The sequence below is a fragment of the Neolamprologus brichardi genome, chromosome 15, assembly GCF_056152115.1.
Source record: "Neolamprologus brichardi isolate AB-2024 chromosome 15, ASM5615211v1, whole genome shotgun sequence".
Taxonomy (NCBI): domain Eukaryota; kingdom Metazoa; phylum Chordata; class Actinopteri; order Cichliformes; family Cichlidae; genus Neolamprologus; species Neolamprologus brichardi.
Window position 1 is genome coordinate 19,419,211 of NC_142118.1, and position 26,858 is coordinate 19,446,068.

Sequence of the window (26,858 nt, forward strand, 5' to 3'; positions counted from 1 at the left end):
GCTCAATTCCGTGTCTTGTCTTGGTTAGAGTTGACATTCCCGGTGTGAATGTCATATTTGTGCCCTCCTGTTTTTGTTCTTCTGGAGTAAAAACAACTCAAATGCAGCTGGGACTTTCTATCCTGTAGATGACAAAGAGGCTTTTAGAGTTACTGGTAAACCAGAATATATTCATCTTTTTTCATTTCAACATCTGTTTTGCATTCCCGAAACAGTCCAAAGCTAAACTAGGATGATTTCTCCTCGGGGTCGTATAATAACATGAAAAGAATTGGATACAAATGTGCAGAACTTGTTCTGAATAAAATAATATTTTGCAGCATTATAAATAAACTTCCTCTTCACGACTGAAAAACGGTGCCTTGATACATTAGATCTGAAATAGCAGAAATCTAGTAGAGAAAGGCAGAAACTGTGAAAAACACCACATGTCCTTACACACCACAGGCAGCACGCCGTCTCACTTTTTTCTTAATACTTGGCTGATATTTTTACTTAACTGCCCTTATGTGCACGTCTCAGTTTGAATGTGTTAATGTGTGCGTGAGGGTGTGAGCGTTTGAGTGTGCAGCCAAAAAATGGCTCTTTAAACGTGTTGTCAGCCACGCAGTATGATGTCTGGTGGCTAATAGGGCTTTCTCTCGCCTCTCCAGCTGTGCTCAAGAAGACAAGTCTGTTTAAAGCACGAGGAAAAGTCTCGGCTACAGCTTAACGTGGGTGGAAGCGTGTGGTCATGCACTCTGCTGTGTGTGTTTGTGTTTACTTTGTGTGTCTGACTACGCAAAGGAGGAACAAGGAGAGCATTCAGTGTTAGTGTCATTATGAAAAATTTGGTCAGTAGTGCCAGAGTCAGGTAAGTAGTAGTAGCAGCTACACAAGAGTTATTCATTACATGTTCTTTTCAGGTACTTTTATACTATTTTGCTCAAAGTTGCAGCTTCTAGTTAATGTATTTTTTTATGCATGTAACACAATCAACCATTCACAGCGTAGAACTATGCTAAAATTAACGCTTAAAAGAGCCGGGGAATCAAGGCTGAAAATTCTGCATTCATTGCTCCTGTCAATCGAACATGGTTGTAGGGCACGGTTTTCTGACCAGTTATCCATTTTTACATGAATATTTTTAAGTTGCCTGAAGCAAATAAAGAAAAATGTTCAAGGCGAATTTAAAATCAGCTGTCAGAGACTCAGCAGCATTGAGAAAGCGCACACAGGTTGTAAAATAGCTTAGTGCAGTTCAGCTTTTGAGCTGATCCGACTGGTGATCAGATATCAATACTTTGGCTTCAGGTCTCTGCTGATGCCGAGTGACAATCTGACAGGAGTGTCAAATTATGCCAAGGGTCACACTAGAATAGAAACAGGACAACAATCTCCTCGTGATGAGGAAAATTCGGTGGTTTGCATTGAATGTTTTTGCTGTTGGCGACCGATTGCAAGTAGCTATGGCAACCAGCTGTGTTTTACACACATATGATGATCACAAACAGACTGCATGTAATTTCCAACTTCGTCACAGACTGATAGCAGACTGAATCTGTCTTATTCCCACTTTTATCACCGTCTCAGCCCTGATCCCCGTCTACAAAGCAACCAATTCACACAGCACACGTATCCAAACACTTTTTTTAGTGTGACTGTTGCATAAAGCACTTGTTCATCTTAACATTAAACATCCAAAATGGTCCTTTGTGCGAGTTTTTTCTACTGATTACCAATCACGCTGGGTCCTCTTTTACTGCTCTGTCTGAGGGCACGTCTTTACTGCCCGTCTCTTACACGCCAACAGCTCACGAAAACAAAAAATAAGATGATATGATGAATACAGCTTAGGTTAAGTGCAACAAAAGCTTCCCAGCAACTGTTACAACAAAACATAATGAATGAGCGATAGAGGGAGAGAGGCCAAAGCTTCATCGTCTGAGCTTTTCTGCTAGTATCAGCTCATGGTGACCACAGTTTGAGGTTAAGTCACAGATTTCAGAGGAAGAGCCAACAGTTTCTATGCCCACACGACATATAAGAGTGTGCAAATGAACCCCCGCCTGCCACAAACAGATTCTGAATCTGTCCTATTATGTCACGTGTTTTAAATGCTGCTTAGAACTGTTTTTAAGTTTTGTGGAAATGTAATGATGACTCTTCAAAGGCTTTAAGATTCAATGAGTACAGAGAGAAGGACCCTTTGGTTGTTCTCTAAAGAGCATTAAAGCTGTTTAGAGTTATGTTTTTTGTTTTGTTTTGTTTATTTTACAGTCAAATATTTGTTGAATGGAATGCATTTATTAAAGGCACAAGATACCAAATCAATACACTGATTTCCCACATCTGATATCAGCGTTTCTCACAGTTAGCATGAATGTCTTCATTTCTGTGTTCATCTGCTGATTATTGTTCAAATAACATCCTTAATTGACAAGAAAGAGTTTAAAATATACATTACAGGTTTCCACAGCTGTTTAGTATTTGATCATGTGAGACAAATATAATAACATAAAATCAAAACCTGTGTGCATGCATGAAGCAGTGGACTTCATGGATGGACTGATTAAAGACCAAAGTTTCTATTCGCCTCTTTCTCCCGAGCCTCATGCAGATTTATCATCCTCTCCGTTTCCATTGCTGCCTTAGAAATTATATCAGCCACTCCTCCATCTCCCCCTCCTCCTCCACCTCTCCGTCTTCTATCATTTTTTTCCTCCCCACATACCAGACAGCTGTTGACAGGAACTCAAGGTTATCCTAACAGAGCCTTATGGGGGCGAAGTGCCATCCAATCCAGCTTTTATTTTATAGGCAGTATATTTTAACAAGCGTCACCTCTACTCCTGATTAAAACACTCACGGACACAGAAACCAACACAGCCAAAGTGTCCGACTTCATTCTCAGATCAGTTTGTAGAGATTTATTTTTCCTCTTCATCGACATAAAAGGGAGAGCTGGCTATTTGTCTAGGCAAGTGGAACAAAAAAGAAAAAAGTGTCTCCGAATGCTAATGTGTTATTAGCATTTTCTCACATTAAAGGCCCCCCACAGACAACTGGAAGGCAGAATAACTGCGTAACTGACCACGAGCCTGGACACTAACATAATAATTACCCCATCGGTCAGGCAACTGAAACAGACCTCGGCAGACACAGAAAATATCAATCCCATTTAGCTGCGAACCCACAAGTCTAATCCTCCTAATGTGACTCGGGGACTCTGGCATCTTCCAGCATTCATCTTGCCGATGCTGCCAAGGACGCCGTCGTACTTCACACTCCTGTCTGCCTTCAATCACTCGCTGCTGTCTGCTTGTTTGGCTGGCAGGCAAGCAGAGGAGGATGGGGACTCGTCCTGGAGTTTGAAGGCTTCGTGGACGACCAGCTTCTCGACTGAGTCATTATTTCATCCTTAGCTCACGCTTTCTTTTTAAGCTGGTCCCTTTTCTTCAGCTCCATTGTTTAAATTTTCATTTTCGACCCGTTGAAAACAAATCGTTTGTTTTTCACTCAACATGATGAAATCTGATAAGACGCCACAGGACCGCCAGCTGTCCTGAAACTCTTTCACTTTGCTTATCACTCCTTTGATGGATAATAATACTAATATTTCAGGGCCGTTTCATAACAGGGCGGTTTGATGACAGCGAAGCACAAAAATTGCATGACTTCAAGTTTCATAAACCAGTCTGAAATAGAGTCGCACCCATTCTTCGCTTTCAGTTCCACATCGGTCTCATCACGGCTTTGGCGAAACCGTCGAATAAATATTGCAAAAGCTGAAATGCTCAGGAGTAAACTGTTTTTATTTTATTTTATTTTGATTTCCACAACTCTCATAAAGAAATGAAGGAGGGAATTGAAGCGCATTTAAACAGTTTATGAATAATGAATTTGGGTGGAACCACAGCACAGTCACAAACATTACTTTATTTTGGATCATTTATGCTAAGTTTGCTGCAACATTTCGTAGTTTGGCAACTTGATCTGACCCCTTCTTCTCTCTCACAGGTATCTCTACCTCCTCTTCTCTGAGGATGACCACCTACCATTCGAACACTGGGTCTTCAATACCGAGGCTCACCCCCTGCCCGTCATAAGGAAGGATAAAACGGACAGACCCAACGAAGTGGAGTAACGGACCTGCCTGCACCGATGCCCAGAAACGTGTGAGAACCTCGATCCTGTATACTGAGCCTCCAGCTGTCTGAAACTGTTGAGCCGCTTGGAGCCCTGAGTGGTTACAGATCAGACTTCACCTGATATTGTTGATGGGCTCAAAACTGAACCCACTTGTGCTGGAGCCGGGTTCTCGGTGGGGACTCCAGGGTTTTTTTTTGTTTTGTTTTCCTTCACTTGATTTTTTTTTCTTCTTCTCTGGTTGAGTCCAAAGGCTGACCCAAAGCAACATATGTACTGCTGAATAACATGATAGCTCATCAAAATGTAGACATAATAATTTGAATCAAGATCTAAAGAAAAAAAAAGGCTGTTTATTTCACAACTCTGTTTGACTTCCTTCACTTTTCTGTTCATTTGGAGGGACAGTGTGACCAGCTATCACTTTATTCATCAGTGTAATTGTTGCTAGTAGCCATTTTTGATGAGGAGGAGGACGCTGACAGTCATTCACCACTGATATGAACTACCATGGAGCCCGAGTGTTTGGGCACCACACCAAGGAAAAGCTCCCCACTGAGGATCACAAGGCTGGCTGGCCGCGTGAACGGACGCTCAATTCCCTTCACATGTGTCGTCTTTTACCTGCTGCTCTACCACAACAACATCTGAATAGAAACTAGGAACCGGTCTTTCCTGCACCGACTTGAGTGTTTCATAGTGTCGTCAGAGAACCGCTGGTTTTCTTAAAAGAAAATAGAAAAAAAGGAAAGACGCAGCACAACCCGAGCCTCTTTTTATAAACCTAACCGACTCTGCTTCCTCCTTCCATTCTCTTGAGTTGGATGTGACAAATGACGACCAGCCGCACCAGCTCATTACCTGCCAGTAACTCCACTTTCTCCCCACGATGTTTACACAAAGCCATCCTCCTCCTCCTCCGTATTCTTCTTCTGCTTTTCATCTGCATCTTTGACCCGCTTTTAGATCTCTTTCTCCTTCTCATATGTGCTCTGGGGGTTCGACCGGCACAGGGGTTTTAAAAACGGAATCAGAATTCGTTCGACAGTTTTTCTCCATTTACTGAAAAATAAAAGAAAAATTTTTTTCTTTCTTCCTTTTTGGAAAGGAACAAAATTCACAGCCTATGATTACAGGCTTTTAAACACTGAAAAGAGCATGAACCAAAAGAAAAAAAGGAACATTTGCCTCAGTCTGATGGAGCGTTCAACCACTTTTCACAGTCTTACTCCAAAGATGATGTCTGCACAGCTGTAATGGAGCATGGAGATTAGTTGGAGTGCGGATGAAAGCTGTAGAAAGAATTAGGTACTGATTAGGTCCTGACATTCAACAGAAATCTTCTGAAAATGCTAATATCCTCACAATTGACCATGTGTATGCATTAAAAATTTAGCTTCCAGGCTCTCTACAAGAGGAAACTGATTTATTACAGTCCTCTGTAATCCTTGTGCATCAGTCGAGCCCTCGTCCTCTTCTTCACCGCGGTGTTGCTTCTTCTTGTTTCCGTCCTCCAGGTCCGCGTAGGGCAGCCTGTAGGATCTTCCCTCCTCTGTGAGGAGACGCCGTCGCTCGACTCTTCTATAACTATCCACCTTCACACACACACAAGAAGCCATACTACTGCAACACAGCTTCACCGTGCTGTCGTTAACGGGTTTTTTTGTTTTGTTTTTTTTCATCCTCCACTCATACGTAGAGTTTGTGACCGTGTTTGCTGCTTTTGTATCTTCAGAGTCGCGCTCGCCTGGTCATTTTAGTTTAATTTCACGGTGAAGACTTCTCCCGATGCCACACAGGAACCAGATTTAATCCAGTTTAGTCTTCGATCTAGTGCCTTCACTGTAGAGAAGGAGGGAGAAAGCAGCTCACGCAAACACAAAAAGCAGTTTCAAAGCAGTATTGCAGCTTTAACTAAGAGCTCCCATTGCTCTGATGAGGATTATAATAAAACTAGACACGGATTAAAGGATGATAACTGCTTTTTAATTTGACGTTTGGACTAAGTTGGGCTTGATAAATGGCTCAAGAGTTGGTAGGAACTTGGGCTTTGTTGTGCTAAGAGGGAGATCAGAACACCAAAGTCCTGAGTTAAGAATTGAAATTGAAAATAAGTCCTATGCGCTTTACTTTTTCCATCTCCAGAGTCTGCGTCTCTGTTGGGAATCGCTGTCTAATCATTTGAGACCTGTGCAGGGCTCAGTCAACACATATTTGTTTGGCTATACTGACATCTAGTGGTAAGAGCTTCATATTACAGTCTGAATAACCGCAGTCTGATAAGTCAACAGCTACTTCTATGTCTGTAAAAGTATTTTCAGCTCAACAAACAAAGAAAGGGAAAACATGCACTGTTGTACTTTGAGCCTTTAGATTGAATATTCGATGGAGCGAGGGCGTAGCTCATACAACTGCACATTCAGTTCTGCTTATCCTCCAAATGAGCTTTAAACTGACAGATGGTGAGTCTTTAGAAAGTTCAGTCAACAACAGGATCACTGCTGAGCTGATTTATTTGTGCTGGCTGAGCGACGCTGGTGAAGGTTATTTTTCTCAGCAGGTTAAAGAACATTTACCCCAGGTGTCTCAGAGCAGGTAAATCAGTCTGTAAGGGTTTCAGAATCAGTGCTTCCTGTTTTTGTTTTTTTCTTGTTTCATCATCAGCTCTGCATCTTCCACCTTACCTGCAGTGTTGTTTTATCCATCTAGATTTTTTTGGTGCGAGTCCTCCAGTTTTGTAGAACATACAGTCAAGAGGAAAACATCATGGGTTTATGTGCACTTCTTCCAGCACGTTTAATGGGCACAGATTGATGGAAAGGAAATACATGAAACCGCTCAGAAGAATGTTTGTAGAGTTTTGTGGATTCGTAAAAGGTTTATCCCCAAAAGTTGATTCTGTTCATCTGGACGTAGCGTTTTCAGTGGGGGAAACGTTTCGTCACTCACCCAAGTGGCTTCTTCAGTCTCAGCTGACTGCAGGTTTCTCCAATGTTATAAACAGTACATAAGATTGGGGAAACCACAGTTAGCTGAGACTGAGGAAGTCACTTGGATGAGTGACGAAACGTTTCCCCCACTGAAAACGCTACGTCCAGATGAACAGAATCAACTTTTGGGGATTTACTTACTTGGATGATTGAGCATGCATCAAGACATAAAAAACTCAATATTCAAGAAACGGCAGAAATCTCTACAGCCAATATCTACAAAAACAGTCGGCTAACAACAAAATAATCTAGATGGATGAATAGCACTACAGCACTACTTCTCTCCCTTTAGAAGAGTCAATTTTTCCTGATTCAGTCCCCAAGCATTCAGAATTTTTTACTTCCTGCCACCTCAAAATCGCCACTATTCACAAAACAGGAAGCTTTGATAAACCATACCACAGTCCTGTGTTTGCACGATGGTAAACTCCCAGATTTTTTTTATTTTGTTTGGAAAAGTAAAGCCCAAAATGCTGAAGCCCCCGTTTTACCAACACTGATATATCGTTTCTTATTCTCTGAGCTGTGACCAATCTCTTCATGTTCTTTCTGTCACTGTACAGACGGCAGAGCTTACCGTTTGGTTTAGTTAGAGTGGCATTTATTACCCATGTGATGGTGTATTATTGTAATTCTGCTGATTGTGTTAATTTATTCTGTGCTAGAGAACGTAGGAAACATTGGGAGCCGACCCCTAGGTGGCGCTGTGGGGTTTTAATTGGATTAGAGACAAAGACTGGCAGAGAGAAAGCTTCACAGCTGTGTGCTGGTCTGTTGGGTTTTAAAGAGCTGGCACCTTTACAGAACAACAGAAAAAAGGGGCGAAGGAAACACCTGGGAGTCGATGGGAAAACCTGTAGGGAGCCGCATGAATGTACCATCCAATGTGAAGCGAAGAATATTTTGTTTGTATTTTTGTCTTTGTTCGCTTCTGTGTGCTTTGTTATGTTTGTTTTTTGGGTTATTTGGGGGGTCGCTTTGTTTCGGGGGTTTGTTTTTTGGGGGGCTTTCTGGTATCTTGTGACGCCACAGAAAGTGGAAGCCAGGCGTGCAGACAGGAAAAGGTTTGAGAGCAAAACAGATGGAGAGCTGCTTAATGTAGCTGTTTATGTGGGAAATGACCAAATCTATCACATGAGGTTTATTTCTACACTGTAGGGACATTTTTGTTTTTCTCTGGATGTGACAAAAAAACATAAGAAGAGTTAAAGACATAAAGTGTTCATTGTACAGTAGAGTGTTAGCACACTGTGCAGCTTTGTATGAAATCACAGAAACCAGTGAGAGCTGATAACAGCACGGTTAAAATATGTAAACATCGCTGTCTGATGGCTGCTGATCAAAGTAACAAAATTCTGCTTCATCCATGTTTTGGGTTCAGTGGGACGGGCTCGCGAATCTTCATCCGACAAGTTTGACAATAGAGACGTCACTTAATTGAAACAGAAAGCCTCTAATGAGGGAACGTGTGATTATTTTCTTCTGATTTCTTGTTTTTGTTTTTATTCCTTTTTATGTTGCTGTATGAAAAAAAAATGCAAACTACAGGAAATGTGTACTTTACTGGTAGTAAATGTTAAGATACTGAACAGTGACAGTTATCAGCTGGCTGGGTTTAATTTGTAATCGATTACTTTGATCTCTGCCGACTGCTGTGACAGGCTTCACCCACAGGCACGGAGGCCTAGAAATTTGTCAGCTACCACCTAGAAACCGAGAAGCTTTGTATTCCCTGAGTAGTTGGTGGAGATTGTAGACAGTGATGAGGTGAAACTGATCGCCATGGTTGCCTGTAGTTTTTATGGAAGACACTGGCGTGTCTGCAAACACTCTTAGACTACTTTCTGCGCTCTAGTGAAACAGTGAAAAAGAGCAGCACAAACCAGAAACATAGACCGTAATTTCCCTTCAAAGTAGTAGAAGTTTTGAAACATGATGGCTCCAACTGTCAAGCTCGACTTTTATTTTGAAAGAAAATGTTCTCAGTTTTTGGGTTGAGTAACTTTTTTTTTTTTGCTAGCAAGTGTTTGCAGACAGGTCAGTATCTGCCGTGCAAACTATGAGGAACTACAACATTGTGACCAAAGAAATCACAAGGATGTTTTGTTTCACCCCAAGTCCGTTACGGCAGATGGCTGCCCTTCCCTGAGCCCGGTTCAGCCGGGTTTTCTTCCTGTTAAAAGGGAGTTTTTCCTTCCCACTGTTTCCAAGTGCTGGGTTTTCTCTGTATTAGTTGTCACACTAAATGATAACAACAGTCACCTTAAGGCACTTTATACTATCAAAAGACTCTAAAATATTAGAGCGAAAACTCCAACAATCAAAGAGTCTCTTATGAGCAAGCACTAGGTGACAGTGGAAAGGAAAAACTGCATTTTAACAGGAAGAAACCTCCGGTAGAGCCAGGCTCTTTAGTGATGCAGACTTTGGGAGAAAGAAGATAAAAGTTAACGATGTGTAGCAGTGGTATCTAAAAACATAGTGAGAAGAGGTCTGTGGACACAAATACTTCTTTTTGAAACCAGACAGGTCGCCCCCTGATGGCCATTAGAAAGAAGGCAGGATTAGCCTCACTTTTAAGGTCTTGGTGTTATTTTTTATTTATTATTTTTACACTTTCTGCAGTCAGGACGTGGTGAGGCATTCTTTCGTCCATAACGCCAGTTCTTGTTCCCGAGTTCAACTTCTCGCTGACGTCGTGTAGTCTGAACCTGGCATTGGTCGTTCACATTGATCCTGATGGTTTTAGATACTTTATGTACTTGGCATTTAAGACCTGCAGCTAACAGCCCGAGTATTTTCTCTATCACGTCATTCCCTGAGATGGTCAAGTTACAGTCTAACATGTAAATATCTTCTTGAGGTCAAGAATACCCTGTGACAGTCCTGAACCCACAAAAATGTCCAGTGTGCAGTTAGATAAAAGAGAGAAAAGAGTTAAGGCTACATCTCAGCATTAAGGTACTGATATCTCTCTGATGTGATTTAAATTATTTAAAATTTCTGATGATTTCTGTCCGGTTACAGATCAAAACATTTAATGGTGTGTGGGATGTACTTTCTTTTCTTTCTTTTTTTTAAGCCTCAGGTAAATATGATCGTTAATAGAGATTTGAATGGGTGAGATTTCGTGATATTTTCAGCAGTCATTTGCAGCATTTTGAGGAGTAATCTCCCAACAGGGAAATTTGCTTTCCAGGCATTAGTTGGACGCAGTATACATATGATTATAAATGTTGTTGTTGTTGTCGATTTTTAAGCCCTGTGTGCAGACTTTTATTTTGAAGGTTTGTATTCTTAGAAACATTTGACCTGTTTAGACTTAAAGGGCTCAGTCCCAGCTTTTTCTTCAAAAGAATTTAGTTTCTCTTGTGCTCGTGTCCACCTGGATTTCTATCATTTTAACATTTTTTCTCTGTCTCTTATTTGACACTGAACTGGTCGTTTCACTACCTGCAAAAGGAGATCTGGAGAATGTATTTGGTTTCTGATGTTTGCTTTAGCTTCACGTTGTGTGACATCAGGCTTTTGTTCATTCTCACATGCAGACTTGATATTTTTTTTATTTGTTGTTTTCATGATTAAGCTGAAATGTCTTTGGTGATTTTATGATTATTGTGTTGACGGTCTGTTGCTTTCCAATGCCTTTCTATTAGTGAATATTAAAGGAGAATTACACCAGTTTCAGGAGTTCAAACCAAAATCAGTCAGTCCTCTTTGAATATACACCACCTTTCCTTAAACGTCTCACACAGACCACACAGACATTTGTTTTTCGTGGTGGTACACGACCACTAGAAATGACTGGAACTCAATCTGAATTCCTGAAAATGGTCATAAATCTCCTTTAAAGGGTTTAAACGTGTGAACCTCAGAAATGTATCTGTACAAAATATTGCTGATAATCTTTCCATTGCACATAGTTTACTTTGCATTTATATGCAATATTTTAATTTTGTGGGGAAATCTGTTTTATTGTGTTAATATTATAATTATTGAGTAAAAATGTAAATATTCCATTCCGGCAAACTGGCTGCTCGACATTTATATAAAAATCTCCTGAGCTTATGGATTAAGATGATATTAATGAGCAGCAGACTTTTTAATAAACTATATTTGTTACACTTCTATTGTGAATAAAAAAATCTTTTAATATGTGGTTTCTTTGGATTTGTACTGTGTTATTTTAATCAACAGACCTGTTATGGAATTTATTGGATTTGTGATATGAATTTAAAACCTGTGCTAAAAATGTGTCTGGGCTGCGAACACAAAAATACTTTCAGATTTAGAGCTCTAAACTTGTCTTTTCAGAATAAGAGCATGGTATTAATGCGTTCATTGGGATACTTAAGTAGATGGATCCCCTCTTTCAAACTTTTTACATCAAATTATGGCCCTACAATCAGTTGCAGCAGAAATTGAATCTCACTAGAACAGGCAACATTTTTTTAGGCTTCTGTCCAATTTTCGTGAGCCTGTGAACTGTGTAAATTGTAGCCCATCTGCTTCAAGGTTTTGTGCATTCGTTCATGTTCCTCGCTGTACCTTGAGTGTAACAAGTGGTTATTTGTTGCCTTCATCTTGAAGCAGTCTGGCCATTCTCTAATGTCAACAAAACATTATCATCCACTCTGTTTCCCCTTTTTCAGACCATACTTCTCTAAACTGTAGACATAGTTGTGTGGGAAAGTCGCAGCAGTTCAGCAGTTTCTGAAATACTCAGATCAACCCAACACCACCAACAACCGTCCCGCGTCCAATCATTTAAACCAACTTTCTTCCTCATGCTCCATTTGAGGTGTCTACATGTCTAAATGCTTTGAGTTGCAGACATATGGTTGGCTGACTAGGTGTTTGTCTGAAGGATCGTGGGCTTTGGACTTGGGTGGAAGAAATTTAAGTTACTGCTATCTACTGTGGTTACACACATCTGCTAATTATTAGACTAATAAAATGCTGGAATTTCACTCAATGAATAAAACCGAAGCACATACATCTTGGAGGCCAGACACTACACAGCTGGACAAACATTAAAAAGCTTTCACAGCACATTAGTGGCTCCTAACTGGAAACTTATGACAAAGGCTTAGTGTCGTGCTTTAGCCCGGCCTGTAGCTGGTGAAGCGGAGAGATGCAGAGAGGTGTTGCAAAGTTGAATCAGCAGGACAGGTGGATACTAACAGTTCACTCAAAACTGGGCCACACAGATGCAACTTGGGCTGCTGTAGCTGCTTCTTTCTGCATGCTTTCACAGAGGAATGAGACTGCTCATCACTACCACAGCAGAGGGGCCACTGTATCATTTCCACCCCCCACAACACTCGACTTATGCCTCAACACTCATCAGGGTAACCTCTTACAGAAAAAGGTTCTGCCTATAAGTGTCTTGAAGCTTGATGTGCACTACAAAAATATGCTTTGTTAGACAACATGCTTCCTACACCAATAAGTTCCTTTTGTAAATGGTCATTAAGACTAGAAAAACCAAGGGCGTCATATTAACAAGCCTGGGCTCAGTTTAGGCTTTAGGGTGTCTTCTTCTTAATGTAATTATGAGGTCAGTGAGATTGTTGAGTTTAGACCTGTGTGTGTGTGTGTGTGTGTGTGTGTGTGTGTGTGTGTTTAATCGGGGTATAAGAAGCTTTTTGTGGATTTATAAAAGTAAACTTTAAAAAAAAGGTGCTGAAGTCCATCTCACCTGCTGATTACTGAACTGTATCCAACCTTGAATTCCACCTATTGAGCAACTGACGAGGCCACAGACAACAAGCAATCAAACAAGTGTGAAAAGGACAAGAAACAAAACTTTCATCACAATGTGTGAGAGAGCGACCGAACACAATCACAAGGAAAACTGAAGCCTAAACCTCAGCACGATGCCTTCCACTATTAGTGTGACACCTGTTGTTAATGCTCCAAGGAGGAATGTGATGTTTCTCTGCTGTACCCATCACTCATCTAATCTCTTCAGGATGAGTGGTCCTTGGAGCCTTAAGGAATTAACAGAAGAAAGAGGTACATGTTCAAGTATGCTACGAGGGAGTTGTCTGTAGGATGACGGTGAGACTTTGGAGGAAAGATATTTTGTAGATGCTTAGAGTCCCAATGATGGGGGGTGTTAAAGCTCACCCTACCTCACTGCAAGCCTAAGCACTCTGTGTATAAATGGGAGTACTGTATGTACCTATGCCTGCTCAGCATCCACGACTGCGTGTTTTTGCCAGTAATGTTGCACTTTCTGGACAAAAAAAAAAAAGTAGTTCTTAGCACAATGGTTCTTTCGTGTTAGCTATTAATGTGTGTCATGGAGGAAAAGGCCCGAGTGTTTGAGTTCAGACTGTGAGATGTTTAAGACCATCTTGCTATTATGTTGTTATCCTTTATTTAATCAGGTGAAAGGCTACTTGAGATTAAAATCTATTTTCCAACAGAGTCCTGGGCAAGAGGGCATCGGAAGTGACAACAGATATGATGCAAACAAGTAAAGATGCAAAACCAACTGATGTCGAGCACACACAAGTGAGGACAAACATGCAAATCGTATGTAATAAAAGATCACTATGACAGTGATATTAAAAGTAGTGACACTGACTTAATGAGCTTTTCTCTCACTTCTTCAAAATGGACTTAAACTTCCCCTGTTCAAAGGGGAAGCTTAGATTGCTTAGATCTCCACTGCCTTTCTTTCTTTGTAACTCACGATACGCGCTGCACTATTAATATTGTGCTCAACGTACATTTACGCAAGATGGCTCTCATTTGACTATCCAAATCATTGTCTGACTGAAGACGCATGACGTGAGGTAATATAAGCACAGAAGGACTCATCCAGGCTGGAAAAACGAATGAGGAAGGCTGGCTCTGTGGTCGGCATGAAGCTGGACACTTTGGTGACAGTGGCAGAGAAAAGGACATTAAAGAAACTGCTGGACATTATGGACAATGCTGGGCATCCTCTGCACACGGTGGTAAATAATCAGAGGAGCCTGTTCAGCGACAGGTTGCTTCTCCCAAAGACAAGAACCAACAGGCTTAAAAACTCCTTTGTCTCACACGCCATCAAACTCCTCGTTGGAGGGGAGAGGGAGGAGAAACAGGAGGACAAAGGAGGGCGGGAACAACTGAGCTGTAGTGCTTTTTTTTTTTTTTTTATATTCGACCTTTTTTGTGGGGCAAATAATATTGACACCAGTCATTTTGTGTTTTTCTGAAATTATTCTGTTATTGTGTACAAAATATTTTTAAAAAAATTAAGCTATAGGGAAATCCTCTAGTTGAAAATCCTGTTTAAAAAAAGCACTTGGGACAATTGTGTTGGTGACAGCTTTTGTTATAATATCAATAATATTTCTATGAATATGGGATACTGTTACATGTTTGCATAGACTTTTGAGGAATATGGAGGCACTCCTGCATTATATGAGCAAAGTGAGACTCATTTTTTAGGGTTCGTGAAGATGAGTGTGAAGATCCAAACAATCCCTGTCAGTGATGGAGAAGCTTTGATGAAAATATTTGGTAAAAAGTTCACCAGCATGAAGGAAATGAAGTTTCAAACTTTCCTTAGGAGGACCCCAGCACGCCTGCTTAAAGAAAAGTAAGTGTGCCGATGTGGATGCTTGCAGCGACTGCTGTATAGAGGCCATCCTGCTACACATGAAACACATCAGAGTCATAATTGTTATTTAGTCACGTGTTTGTTTATTTTCCGTATTGTTTTATCTGGGACTGATTGCAGACATCTCAGAGAGAGGAGACACCAGCATCTGAACAGAGACTCAAACCAGCAACCTGCAGGTCCCTGCTTGGCTGCTCCAGTTTTCTCCTCACTCATGTTGCCCACCAGTGATTTCTAGCTGCCCACCCACACAGCAGGCTAGAATATGCACTGAGCCTCAGCACCCAATACCTGGACATGTTTTCTTTATTAAATAATGAACCAGACCCCAAAAAGTAAACAGCTGTTATTGCTAGGCAACGGGAGCAGCATTTGGTGATGCAGCACCTGACATTCCTGACCATGTGGGCGGAGCATGCATGAAATGGAATGTTTAGTAGAACTGTGCAACACAAGCACTTAGTTACAGCATTTTTCATTGTATCCAGACGCAGCTAGAGACACATCTACAGCAGCATCTCTGTGCAGGACAGACGACAGTTGACAAAAAAACATCGAAAACTTCACTTCACTCCTCTACAATACGTTGGTTCCTTTGTTTAAAAGGCCAAAATCAATCAAGGGAGAACGAGAAGAGGATCGGCAAGTGCTTCACCATACAATACAGTACAGCTGATTAACCTGCAAGAAGAATTCCAAATGATACAGGCTGAAAATGTCAAATTAAAAGAAGAGACAGAAAAATCAAGAGGAGACGCTAAAAATTCAAAGTTTGAAACTGAAGTAGTATTGCAGGAATTACTGCATGTGGGTCTAAAACTTAAAGGAGAGAAAATGGGAAAACAACAGGCAGAAAATGAGAACGAAAACATGAAGAAAGAACTGTTGGAAGCTCAAAAAGCATTGGAGGAAGAGAAAACTTAAGGTTATGTATATAACCCCGGTTCTCTGAGTAGCATGAGTGAGTGTCTCACTATGGGAACGCCTCCTGCGTGACCTCATCAGAAGCTCAAATACCATTACGCCAGCCTTTACAGGCTGGCTAGGTGACGCCCATGTCAGGAGGGGCCAGTGCCTCCCTATATAATAGGCTGACATAGCGTCAGATGTCATTCAAAACAAGCCCACCTCTTCCTCGCTTCCATAGCAAGGAGGGCGGTCTGGTGAGACACTCACTCATGCTACTCAGAGAACCGGGGTTATATACATAACCTTAAGTTCTCTTTCATAGCATTCGTTTCGTGTCTCACTATGGGAGAAATACTGACTCCCGGATTGCCAGACATGCCTGTTAAGAAGACAACTGTCCCCAACAGCACTTCACAGGGGAGAGGCCCCCACCCGGGAAGAACCTGCACTGAGGACTGAATGTGCTAGGTTAGGCGCTGTCACATCTAACCTGTAAAACCTAGCAAATGTATGAGGTGAGGTCCAGCATGCAGCTGCACACACCTCCTGAATAGAAACTCCCCTAAAGAGAGCCCATGAGGTTGCCAGACCTCTAGTGGAATGCGCACGTAAGCCAGCAGGGGGCTGAAGGCCCCTGCTAGTATAGGCCAGGGCAATTGCTCCTACTATCCAATGGGAGAGGCGCTGTTTAGACACAGGCTTTCCCATATGTGGTTTAGCCCAGGACACGAACAGCTGGTCACTTTGTCTGACACTCTGGGTTCGGTCCATGTAAATGCGCAGAGCACGGACTGGACACAAGGTATGCAGCCGCTGTTGCTCCTCTGAGGAGAAAGGCGGTGGGAAAAAGGCCGGCAGTTCTATAGGGGAACATGTGCCAACATACACCTTGATGGTGGAGAAGGCTTTACCCTTATCAATCAGGGCCTGAAGAAACGACAGAATCACAGCCACAGAGCACTGAAAAGGGATGGCCTGTGATTCTAAGCACCAGCTTTCAAACACATGCCACTTGTGCTCATATAGCGTCCTAGTAGACGATGCTCTAGAACACTGAATAGTGTCGATAACACTATGAGGGAGCCCCACCGTGTTCAGGTTAAACCACTCACGGGCCAAGCCCATAGAGCTAGCCTCTCTGGGTGGGGGTGGAATATTTGCCCCTGTGCCTGAGACAGGAGGTCTCTGCGTAGTGGTAACGGCCAAGGTGGGCCGCACAGCTGCTGAAAAATCTCCGCCAGCCAGTGCTTCCCTGGCCAGTGCGGGGCTATCAGAATCAAATAGTGACTTCTCTCCCTCACTCTGGCCAGAGTTGGAGAGATGAGGGCCACTGGGGGAAAAGCATAGAGGAGGGTTCTCGGCCACTCGTGAGCTAGAGCATCCACCCCGAGTGGAGCTCTCTGATCGTGCAGCGAGTAAAACAGGGGACACTGAGCATTCTCCCTGGATGCATAAACGTCCACGGTCGCCTGACCGAATCGCAGCCAGATCTGCTTCACCACCTCTGGGTGAAGCTTCCAGTCCCCACACAGCGGGTTGCCCCTGGAGAGAAGATCTGCTCCAAAGTTCAAGATTCCCGGCACGTGACCTGCTCTCAGTGACAGCAGGTGGACACTGCTCCAGACTATCAGTCTGTGTGCCAGTGTGTGTAACTTGGGGGACCCCAGACCCCCCTGTCTGTTGATGTAGGCCACAACGGTGGAATTGTCCGACCTCACTAAAACATGATGACCTCTCAGCCAAGGGAGAAAGTGTTTTAGCGACAGGTGAACCGCCAGCAGTTCCAGACAGTTTATGTGGATGGAGCGCATGTGAGGGCCCCATTCCCCATTCACTGTTCTGCCCTCGTGGGTGGCCCCCCAGCCCGAAAGAGAGGCATCTGTGGAAATCACCTTCCTGGCTGAAACTGCCCCCAAGGCAACACCCTGAGACAAGAAACCTGGCCTCTTCCACTCGCAGAGAGCGAGTGAACAGTCTGCAGAGACTCTCACGCGACGGTGGCCGTCTCGGTGAGGGTCCAGTCCCCGCGAGCCCACCCAGCGCTGAAAGCCTCTCATGTGCAGGCGTCCCAGTGTTATCGCCACTAGAGAAGAAGCCATCAGACCGAGCAGCCTCTGGCACTGTTTGAGGGTCACTGTGTTGCCTCTGCGAAACAGTGCTAGGGATGACTGTATGGCCGCTGTTCTCTCCGGGGACAGAAAAGCCCTCACCCGAAGGGAGTCTAGGCTGAGCCCTATGAAAGTAATGCATTGAGTTGGCGTCAATGTGCTCTTTTCCACGTTTATCTGGAAACCCAAACTCTCCAGATGGTGTATGAGAGCATTTGTGTGACAAGTCGCTCCCTGGCGGGTTGGGGCTGCCACCAGCCAATCGTCGATGTATGTGGCCACCCGAATGCCCTTTTTCCTGAGCGGGGCAACTGCTGCCTCGGTGCATTTCACAAACACCCTTGGGCTCAGTGAGAGACCAAAAGGCAGGACTACAAACTCATATGCTCTCCCCTGGAAAGCAAATCTCAGATACTTTCGGTGTGGGGGATATATGGGGATGTGGAAATAAGCATCCCTCAGGTCGATTGATGTGAACCAGTCGCCCGCTCGTACAAACCGTGTGTCAACATCCTGAACTTGTATGTCCTCAAATGCCGGTTCAGGGCACGGAGATCCAGAATGGCTCTCATCCCCCTCCCCCCTTTCTTTGGCACAAGGAAATACCTTGAATAAAATCCGCTGTGCATTTCCTCGGGAGGGACAACTCTTATAGCTCCTTTGTCTCTCAAGGTGGAAATTTCCTCCAGGAGAAAACTGGCTGACTCGCCCAGAGCACGAGAGTAAACGATTTCTTTGAAATGTGGTGGAGCGACACTGAATTGCAGCCTGTAGCCCTTTTCCAATGTCCTCAGCACCCATGCTGACTGAGTGCAGGTGGCCCAGCTCTTCATGTGGAGAGACAGAGCGCTCACTGGCCACTCCACCGAATATGGCGTTTTGGCGCCCCCTTGTGGTCGCAGCGCTAAACATACGCCATTTCGGTGTCCCGTCACCTCTGTCACAGGCGAGCGAGGTGACGGGCACATCTGCATCATCACAGCCGTGGAAACGCGAGTCTCCACGGGCTGCGTTATGGCAGACGGTGCTCTGTTTTTCAGCATGTTTGAGTTTTTCATGCGTTTTGCAACCCTCGACAGCACCCTCGGCAAACTGCCTGGATGCGCGTGTCGGGGCTTTTTTAATACAGAATGCATGAGAGAAGTGCCTGTGAAACAACACTGCGAACTTTGGCTCTCTTTCCCTCTGGCGGGTCCGGTGACAGGAACGCCGGCCCGAATTAAGCACTCTGTGTGTTGAACTCGCTCTAGAACGGAGCTGGGAGGCGGCAGGGCGGCCCATGAAGGGGGGAAACTGGGTTCGCTCCCACCTAGAGGAGAAGCTGTCAGGCCGGCCGCTTCTTCCTCCTCACGATCGCGGCAGCGGGGGGAGGAGGAGGGGCCGCTTGAGGTCTGGCCTGGGGAGACTGCTTCCGAGTCCATGGATTCTTACGGGCCCTGGCAGCCTAGGGGGCTGCCTGCGTCTTAGGCACTTTGGGAATCCTGAAAGCGGGGACCGGGCGAGACGCTGCCTGCGTGAATGACTGGCGCGGTGCTGCTGGGGTGGCGTGCTGGGCCCTCCTCGGCAGGCAGAGTTTCAGAGCCTCATCATCTCTCTTTTTCTCCTCACATCTCTTCTGCATGGATGTAACAGCCGCACCGAAGAGACCTTGAGGGACGACAGGGAATGGTAATGGTAAATGGACTGGTTCTTATATAGCGCTTTTCTACTCTTTCTGAGCACTCAAAGCGCTGTACACAACTTGTACATTCACCCATTCACACCCATTCGCACAAGCACATTTTTCTAAGTGCTTTCTAAGTAATATTCACACACACATTCATACTCCGATGGATGCATCGGAGAGCAATTTGGGGTTAGTATCTTGCCCAAGGATATTTGGCATGCAGACTGGGGAAGCCAGGGATCGAACCACCAACCTTCCGATCAGTAGATGACCTGCTCTACCACCTGAGCTACAGCCACCTACAGGGGTGTCCTCTTTTTCCTTGGTCGTCAGGTTGGTGAGCCCGAGCCAGCGTGCTCGCTCCTGAAGAACCATGAGGCCCATGGCTCTTCCAGTAGCCTGTATGGCTACCTTGTGGGGGCGGAGGACGTGGTCAGTTATAACGCAGATTTCTTCCCACACTGTGGTATCTGGGTTAGCTGTCATGCTCTCTTCTAGCTCAGCTTGGTAAGCCATTAGCATAGAAGAGGCGTTGTGGGCTCTTACTGACAGAGCCGCTGCCTTGTAGCACTTATCTGTAAGGCTAGACTGGAAGCGGTCTGTTTTGGAGGGGAGAGATGGAGCCGATGAGGACAGAGACGTTTTCGGGTGAAGATGGCTCGCCACCAACGGCTCCACTTGTGGCATCTGGCGGAGGCCGATAGACTCCATCCCCTCACAATCCAGCAGAGAGCTCCCCACGATGGGGTGTTTCTCGCTGTAAGGTTTTGCTTTTCACGTCACCGCTATCTCATCGAGTAGCTCAGGGAAAACAGGCAACACAAGCTTCCCCGTATTTTTCACCTTCGGCAATTTCTTACCGTCAAAACGAGACTTTACAACCTCTGTTTGTATGGCGGGCCACGGGATGTTGAGCCTAGCGGCTGCGCGCTTGCACATGTCCTGCATGTCGAGATCCAGGGGAGACGGCGGTGTCGGTTTTTCAACCTTGCCGGTAGTCGAGGGCTTTGCAGCCCAGCTGATGCTAGCCAAGGAGGTGAAATCTTCCTCCTCGCCGTCGTCAGACAGCAGGAGCTCCGAGTCAGCAGACTCATCTCTGTCCTCGTTAGCATCTCCTCCCCAGGTGACTCCAGCATCGGGGAAAAACACACGATCTCCGTGTGCCTCCAGCGACGGGAAAGCGGTCGCAATGGGCTGAGGGTCTGCCTCTGCCCAACTCGGCCCTGGCGTTGCGGCCAAATCATCGAGCATCTCAGCCATGGTTAGCTAGAGGGTTGCGCACGTTAGCGAGACTGACACTGAGCGCGGAGAATATTGCTATTCCTCGCTAACGTGGGGTGAAAAGTGTTGCTACTTTTCTACAGGTATTGCTACCTAATGTGTAAAAACCGCTAGCGTCAAAGGGTATTGCTACCTGATGGTGAAGCTAGGGGTACCTTTATTAGCAAAGTATTGCTACTTGCCTGGGTGAAAGTATTGCTACTTCCCTGGGTGAAAGTATTGCTACTTGGCACCCGCACTAGCTACAGAACAGTATTGCTACTGCTTGTATGCTAGTGGACAACTGAAAAGCTGGGAACAAAGCGCCCGGCGACCGAGTTGTTCACTCGAATCTGTGGACAGTTTAGCTTTAGCACCCAATAGCACAGTTGTCTACAGGCTTCTGCGAGAAGCGAGAAGAGGTTTTTGAATGACATCTGACGCTATGTCAGCCTATTATATAGGGAGGCACTGGCCCCTTCTGACATGGGCGTCACCTAGCCAGCCTGTAAAGGCTGGCGTAATGGTATTTGAGCTTCTGATGAGGTCACGCAGGAGGCGTTCCCATAGTGAGACACGAAACGAATGCTATGAAAGAGAACCACAGCACAAGAAGCCAAAAATAAATATCAAACTGCAAAGAAGGAGGCAGGAAATGTGATACAGGAATTACAGGAGGTGCAGGAAGCTTTTGAAGAGGAAAAAAGGAAAATGCAGTTGGCAACACAAGAAGCTGCAAATGTGATGGCTGAAGCTGAAATACTAAGGAAGGAATTACTGCATGTAAAGCAACAACTTGAAGAGGAGAAAAAACGTAAACATGAGGCAGAAAATGAGATTGAAAATATGAAGAAAGAATTGTTGGAAGCTCAAAAAGTGTTGGAGGAAGAGAAAATTAAAATACAGGAAGCAAAGAAAGAAATGGAAGATACAAAGAGTTACACTCAAAACATGAAGAAGGAACTGATGAAAGTGCAAGAAGAACTTGCAGAAGAGCAAATTGAGGTGAAGGTATCCAAGAAAGAAATGACCGGCTCTGCGGTGACCAAGAAAGACTGCAAAGAAATACGAAAGCACAAAAAGGAAGCTAAAGAGCTCCTCAAACAGAAGGTGAAACTGGCCAAACAGCAGCTGAAAGAAAAATTTAAAGATGCCGAGGAGCAGCTCAACAAAACCTTAAAAGAACTGAAGGCAAAAGAAAAAGAAAAGAAAGCCAAGGACAGGAGGGGATTCTGGAGCAGACTGCTGAGAAAGAACTGACCCAGCAGCATCAAGTTTGAGGAGATCAATAGTTTCTTCCTCCTTCCCCCTCTCTCCACCTTTCTTTCACCCCATCCTTCTTCTTGGGACGTTTGTTTGTTTTTTAAAAACTCTAGAATAGAATAGAATAGAATAGAATAGAATAGAATAGAATAATCCTTTAATTGTCCCACAAGGGGAAATTTGGTTGTAAAAGCAGCCAAAAAGACAAATATACAAACAAACAGTACACAGGACACAGAACAGAAACATACACAATTTTCTTACATATTTACATTAAGGACAACGGTTACTATAAACAGAGAGAACTGTACAGTTATTAAATTAAATAAAAATAATTACAGGTAAGAGGCAAACCAGGTTGTAGTGCGAATCGGTTAATTAACTTATTGCAGTTACAGCACAGATGTAAACATCTATGTTTGTTGGGAGCAGTTCTGATTGTACAGTCTGACAGCTGCAGGGAGGAAGGACCTGCGGAAACGCTCCTTCATGCATCGAGGATGCAGCAGTCTGTCACTGAAGGAGCTCTGCAGTTCAGCAACATCTACATGCATGGGGTGGGAGACTCGGTCCATCAGAGATGTTATTTTGGCCAGAGTCCTTCTGTCTCCCACCACCTGCACTGGGTCCAGGGTGCATCCCAGAACAGAGCTGGCCTTCCTGATGAGTTTATCCAGCCTCTTCCTCTCAGCTGCCGATAAACTGCTGCTCCAACATACCACACTGTAAAAAATGACAGATGCCACCACAGAGTCATAGAATCTAAATCTAATCTAAATACATGTACTGAAATACACAAATAAAATTGCCATAACTTGACCTCATGTTGCCTGCTTCTTTTCTTGTGTGTCTGTGGATGTAAAACAGTAACACACTTTCTGCTCTGTGTGTCTTTAACTGTAAAATATGTTTTCATTTTAAAATGCAGTGCAAAAAACATCTGCTCTAAAGCTTTTTTTTTTTTTTTTTAGCAAAAAGCTTTTTTTCTGCCTGTTGTGGAAGTTTTCCATTTAAATAAAGCCTGCAGACGAGCGGTAAGCGGTACCTAACATTCTTTAATCAAAACACACAAAGAACAGACAACCAAGCTTGATGAAGTCCCTGCATGACCGCGGGACAGAAAGTCAGCAGAGTTTCCCTGAGCCTAGCATGGCTCTCAGTTAAATATCTTCTCCAGGAACAAAAGGCAGTACACAGCTGTTTCACACCTTAAGGTTCACTCCCTTGCTACCTACCAGAGTCCTCAAAGAGACTAAAGATTCTTCCTGTGGAGCTGTCTACTTCCCCCAACTTCCTTACTAGACCCCCACCATTTGTCTGTGTGAGACATGTTAAAATCCAGTGGCACCAAGGTATCATACAATAAAATAATGTGATTAATACATAAGTAAAAGAAATTCCTATACATGCCCCTTCCTGATATCTTAGGCTGAGTTTTTAAGGTCATGCTAAACCATCTCAATCTGATTCCAGTCTGCACTTTGACCAGGTCAAAACCTCCATGTTGTTTTTTGAGCTATTCAGAGATGATCTTGCTGCTGTGTTTTGCATTATTGTCCTGGTGCACTTGAGCTTCAGGGCACATTAAATGACACATGTGAGGCCTTCAGGTTTTCCACATTTTCTGGATTAAGGCCCTTATCGTGGTTCGATTCCCAAAGTGCTTCAAATGCCTTTGTAACCCTTTCCAGACTGATAGAGTTCAGTGTTCCTTAGCTGTGTCTTTAGATGTCCACGATGTTGCTTTCTGAGATCTTTTAGTCAACTTCACTTTTTTTTTTTTTTTTTACCTGTCCCATTTGGTTCTTTAGCCATCAGAATTGTTGTCTGAATACCAACAAGGAGACCCAATGGATTTACTTTGCGGTTTTTGATACGGGCGACACGGGCGGTTGTCCGGGGTGGCATCGTTGTGGGGGGCGGCATCATGGGCATCGGCAAAAAAAAAAAATTAATTGCTCGTACTCATGCTGCCCCGACATCAGCCAGCGCATATTGGGAATGGCATAGGCACCGATCGGTTTTCTATCGCCCATTTGCTGGGAGTAAGGCCGCCCTCCGTTTGCAAGGTGCGCCTGCTGCTTCCGGCACAGGGAGGAGAGGGCGGGGGAGCAGCATCTAATAACCAACTCGCAAAATAAAACAAAATGAAAACAAAACAACAAACACGAAAACACCAGACATCATGATACAGACTTATAATTTGCACCGAAATCGAAATTCTATACACGAAAAGTGAGCGCGAGAGCCCTCGGTGCGCCTGCTCGCTGCTGAAGTCAAATCAAGTAAAATTTATTCTCATCTCCGCTACATACAGTCCAGTATATAGAGAGACGAGACGACGAGGCTCCAGTTACAGCAGTGCAAGTAAACAAACAATAAATATAAGAAGAGTAAGAAAATAAATATACACTTTAGGACTAGTGGTAAAGGATCAATAACAATTTAAAATTTATAATATACAGTTTGATGATTTAAAGTCTCACACACAACCCATCGAAAGGGGAGGGGGCTGGCTGCTTCCAAATAGAGCACATTTCATTCATAATCTTGTAAATTATGTATTCAGGATTTGAATCCTGGGTTGTGTGAAATCCCAGAAATACACCTTAGACAAAGTGAATCTGTGAACTAGGGTGTAGGTCTATTAGGTTATGTTGTGGTGATCCTCGGGTTGGGGAATGGGTGTTCATACTGGAGTGCAAAATTAAAACCAATGGAAGATGGACAAGAAAAGTTCAAAGCCATCAGGTGCAGTTTAGAAAAAATAGAAAAGTAGAGGAGGAGAAACGAGCAAAAGATACAGGTAAGCAGACGTGCGATTGGATAATGGCAGAGAGAGTGTTCGCCCGGGGTGCCAAACAGGCTAGGACCGCCACTGCTTAGCAGATTATTCTTTCTTAGCTTAACTAATGTTATTGATAAATAGCCTATGTATTTCTTTAAATCATGCAGATGTATCTATCTCTGATCACCCCACATAATGTGCCATCCTCACACCATCCACTACATGTTTTATGGAACACAATGAATCAGTGAACTGAAACAAAAATATTGCTAACATTAAAAAAAAAATCAATTTAAATACTTTATCAGCAGTGACAGATTTTTGATGAGCTCCATTGCATAAGTGAATGATGAAAAACAGTCATTCACATTGCTCCCATATAGCTGCATCTCACTGATAATTTGGGAATTATTTTGTTTTCCTTTTAGGAGCTTTGCAGGCCGGACTAAGAGCTCTTCATTCCATGTGTGCTGTATCTATAGTCACTTAGTTTTTTCCCTCATTAATGTTACTTTGTGAAGTGTGTTAATAAAGGTTTTTACAATAAAATGCATTAAACAGATGTGAATATTTTCCAAGGATATAGACTGACCCTTTCTGACTGGGATTAAAATGAAATTTTTTAACTTTAATATTCATGAAATCACAGTGAACCTTGATGCAATCTGTGGAAAACTGACCTGAGTTTTACAAAGTGCAGTTTTTGACTGAGGTAAAAATCTACCTGGCCCTGTGAATAACTGACTGCCCCCTAAACCCAATTCACTAGCTGGGCCCACATCCTCATTTTAGGTTTGACAGCGTTTTAGTAGGTAAAGGTGAATGCTTTCATTCATCCTTGGCTCTCAGCGAAGGCGGTCGCACTTTTTCTCCTCTCCCTTATCTTCCCTGCTTAGCTCCTCATGTCCTTGTCTTGTCTCGTGTTTTGTATTACTTTTCCCTGGAACACTCTCTCACAGTCTGTTCTCTAAAACCTAAAAGAGGAATTATGGATTGGATCAACTGGTCCCTAAATGCAATTGACAACCCTTTCTCAACGAGAAGTCTGGGCTTGGGTGAGCCTGAGTGCTGAAGATATCTACCTATTCAGAACCATGGTAACAGGGTTCTGGCTGATCGGAGCTGGCTTGGCCCTGACTTATCGAAGAATTAAGAAAGCGGAACCGGCTGTTCAAACCCCCACAAGCTGCCCGCTGGAATTGGAATGATGGGAGAGGCGTGAGTTTCTCAAAATGGACTCATTGAGTCACCACGGGTAAGATCTTGGAGAGGCTACGGCTGCTGTGAATACTCAGAATAAGATCTCTGACTGCAGACTGGATACATCTCAGAAGGGCTAGCTCGGAATAACATCTCTGAGCGCAAATTGGATGACATCTCGGGGAGGCACACTGCCGTGAGTTCTCAGAAATCGGCTCCTTGAGCACAAGAAATGACAACATCACAGAACGCAAGTATGGCGAAGCTCGCGGATTGAGAGACCAGTGTTGGACTGTTACAACTGCTTTGAAATTCATATGAGTTGTTCGCACTAAAGTAAAAAGCACCATCACTTCATGCGGATACCCCTTGGCGCCAGCGGCGGTCTCGAGGCTGGAGCCGAACAAAAACACCCTGATAACGACTGTGTTTAGTCTGTTCCTTCCCATTCCATGCAAGGCCACCTGGGTTGGCTGGAGGACTGTTTACTTAGCCTGGCGGGGCGAAGGACACTGTCTCAGCTGAACTCTGGACACACACATACACTGATATGTACACACTGATCCCCCCTCCCTTTCCAAACGCCTTCGATGCTTGTGCCCTACCGGCAGTGTTGGGGAGTAACGGAATACATGTACCGCCGTTACGTATTTAAAATACAAAATATGAGTAACTGTATTCCGTTACAGTTACCGTTTAAAAAGGTGGTATTTAGAATACAGTTACTTTGTTGAAATGAATGGATTACACGGTGGTACTTCCCTGTTTCATATTGTCGCGGGTCAGGCCTGTTTGGGTTTTGTTTGACAGCTACGTTCTGTTGTTCCAGGTGGCAGCGTTACAGTTGCCATGGTTACAGGGTGACGCTCTCTCTGCGTGTTTCCTGGGTGAGAGAGGCCTTTTTGTTGTTGTTGTGCTAAGCTAA

At 43.9% G+C, this 26,858-nt stretch overlaps 1 protein-coding gene and 1 pseudogene across 1 annotated transcript in view; one reads left to right on the forward strand and one right to left on the reverse strand.

Moving 5' to 3' along the window:
• Nucleotides 1-11,273, forward strand: part of man1a1 (mannosidase, alpha, class 1A, member 1) — a 163,340-nt gene extending 152,067 nt beyond the window's left edge. The window contains exon 12 of the mRNA XM_006805649.3: nucleotides 4,000-11,273. Coding sequence (XP_006805712.2) covers nucleotides 4,000-4,126 — 127 coding nt within the window. The 3' untranslated portion in view covers nucleotides 4,127-11,273. The remainder of the gene's footprint in view (nucleotides 1-3,999) is intronic.
• Nucleotides 11,274-16,742: 5,469 nt separating this feature from the next.
• Nucleotides 16,743-19,177, reverse strand: LOC148098447 (uncharacterized; annotated as a pseudogene).
• Between the last annotated feature and the right edge of the window lie 7,681 nt (nucleotides 19,178-26,858).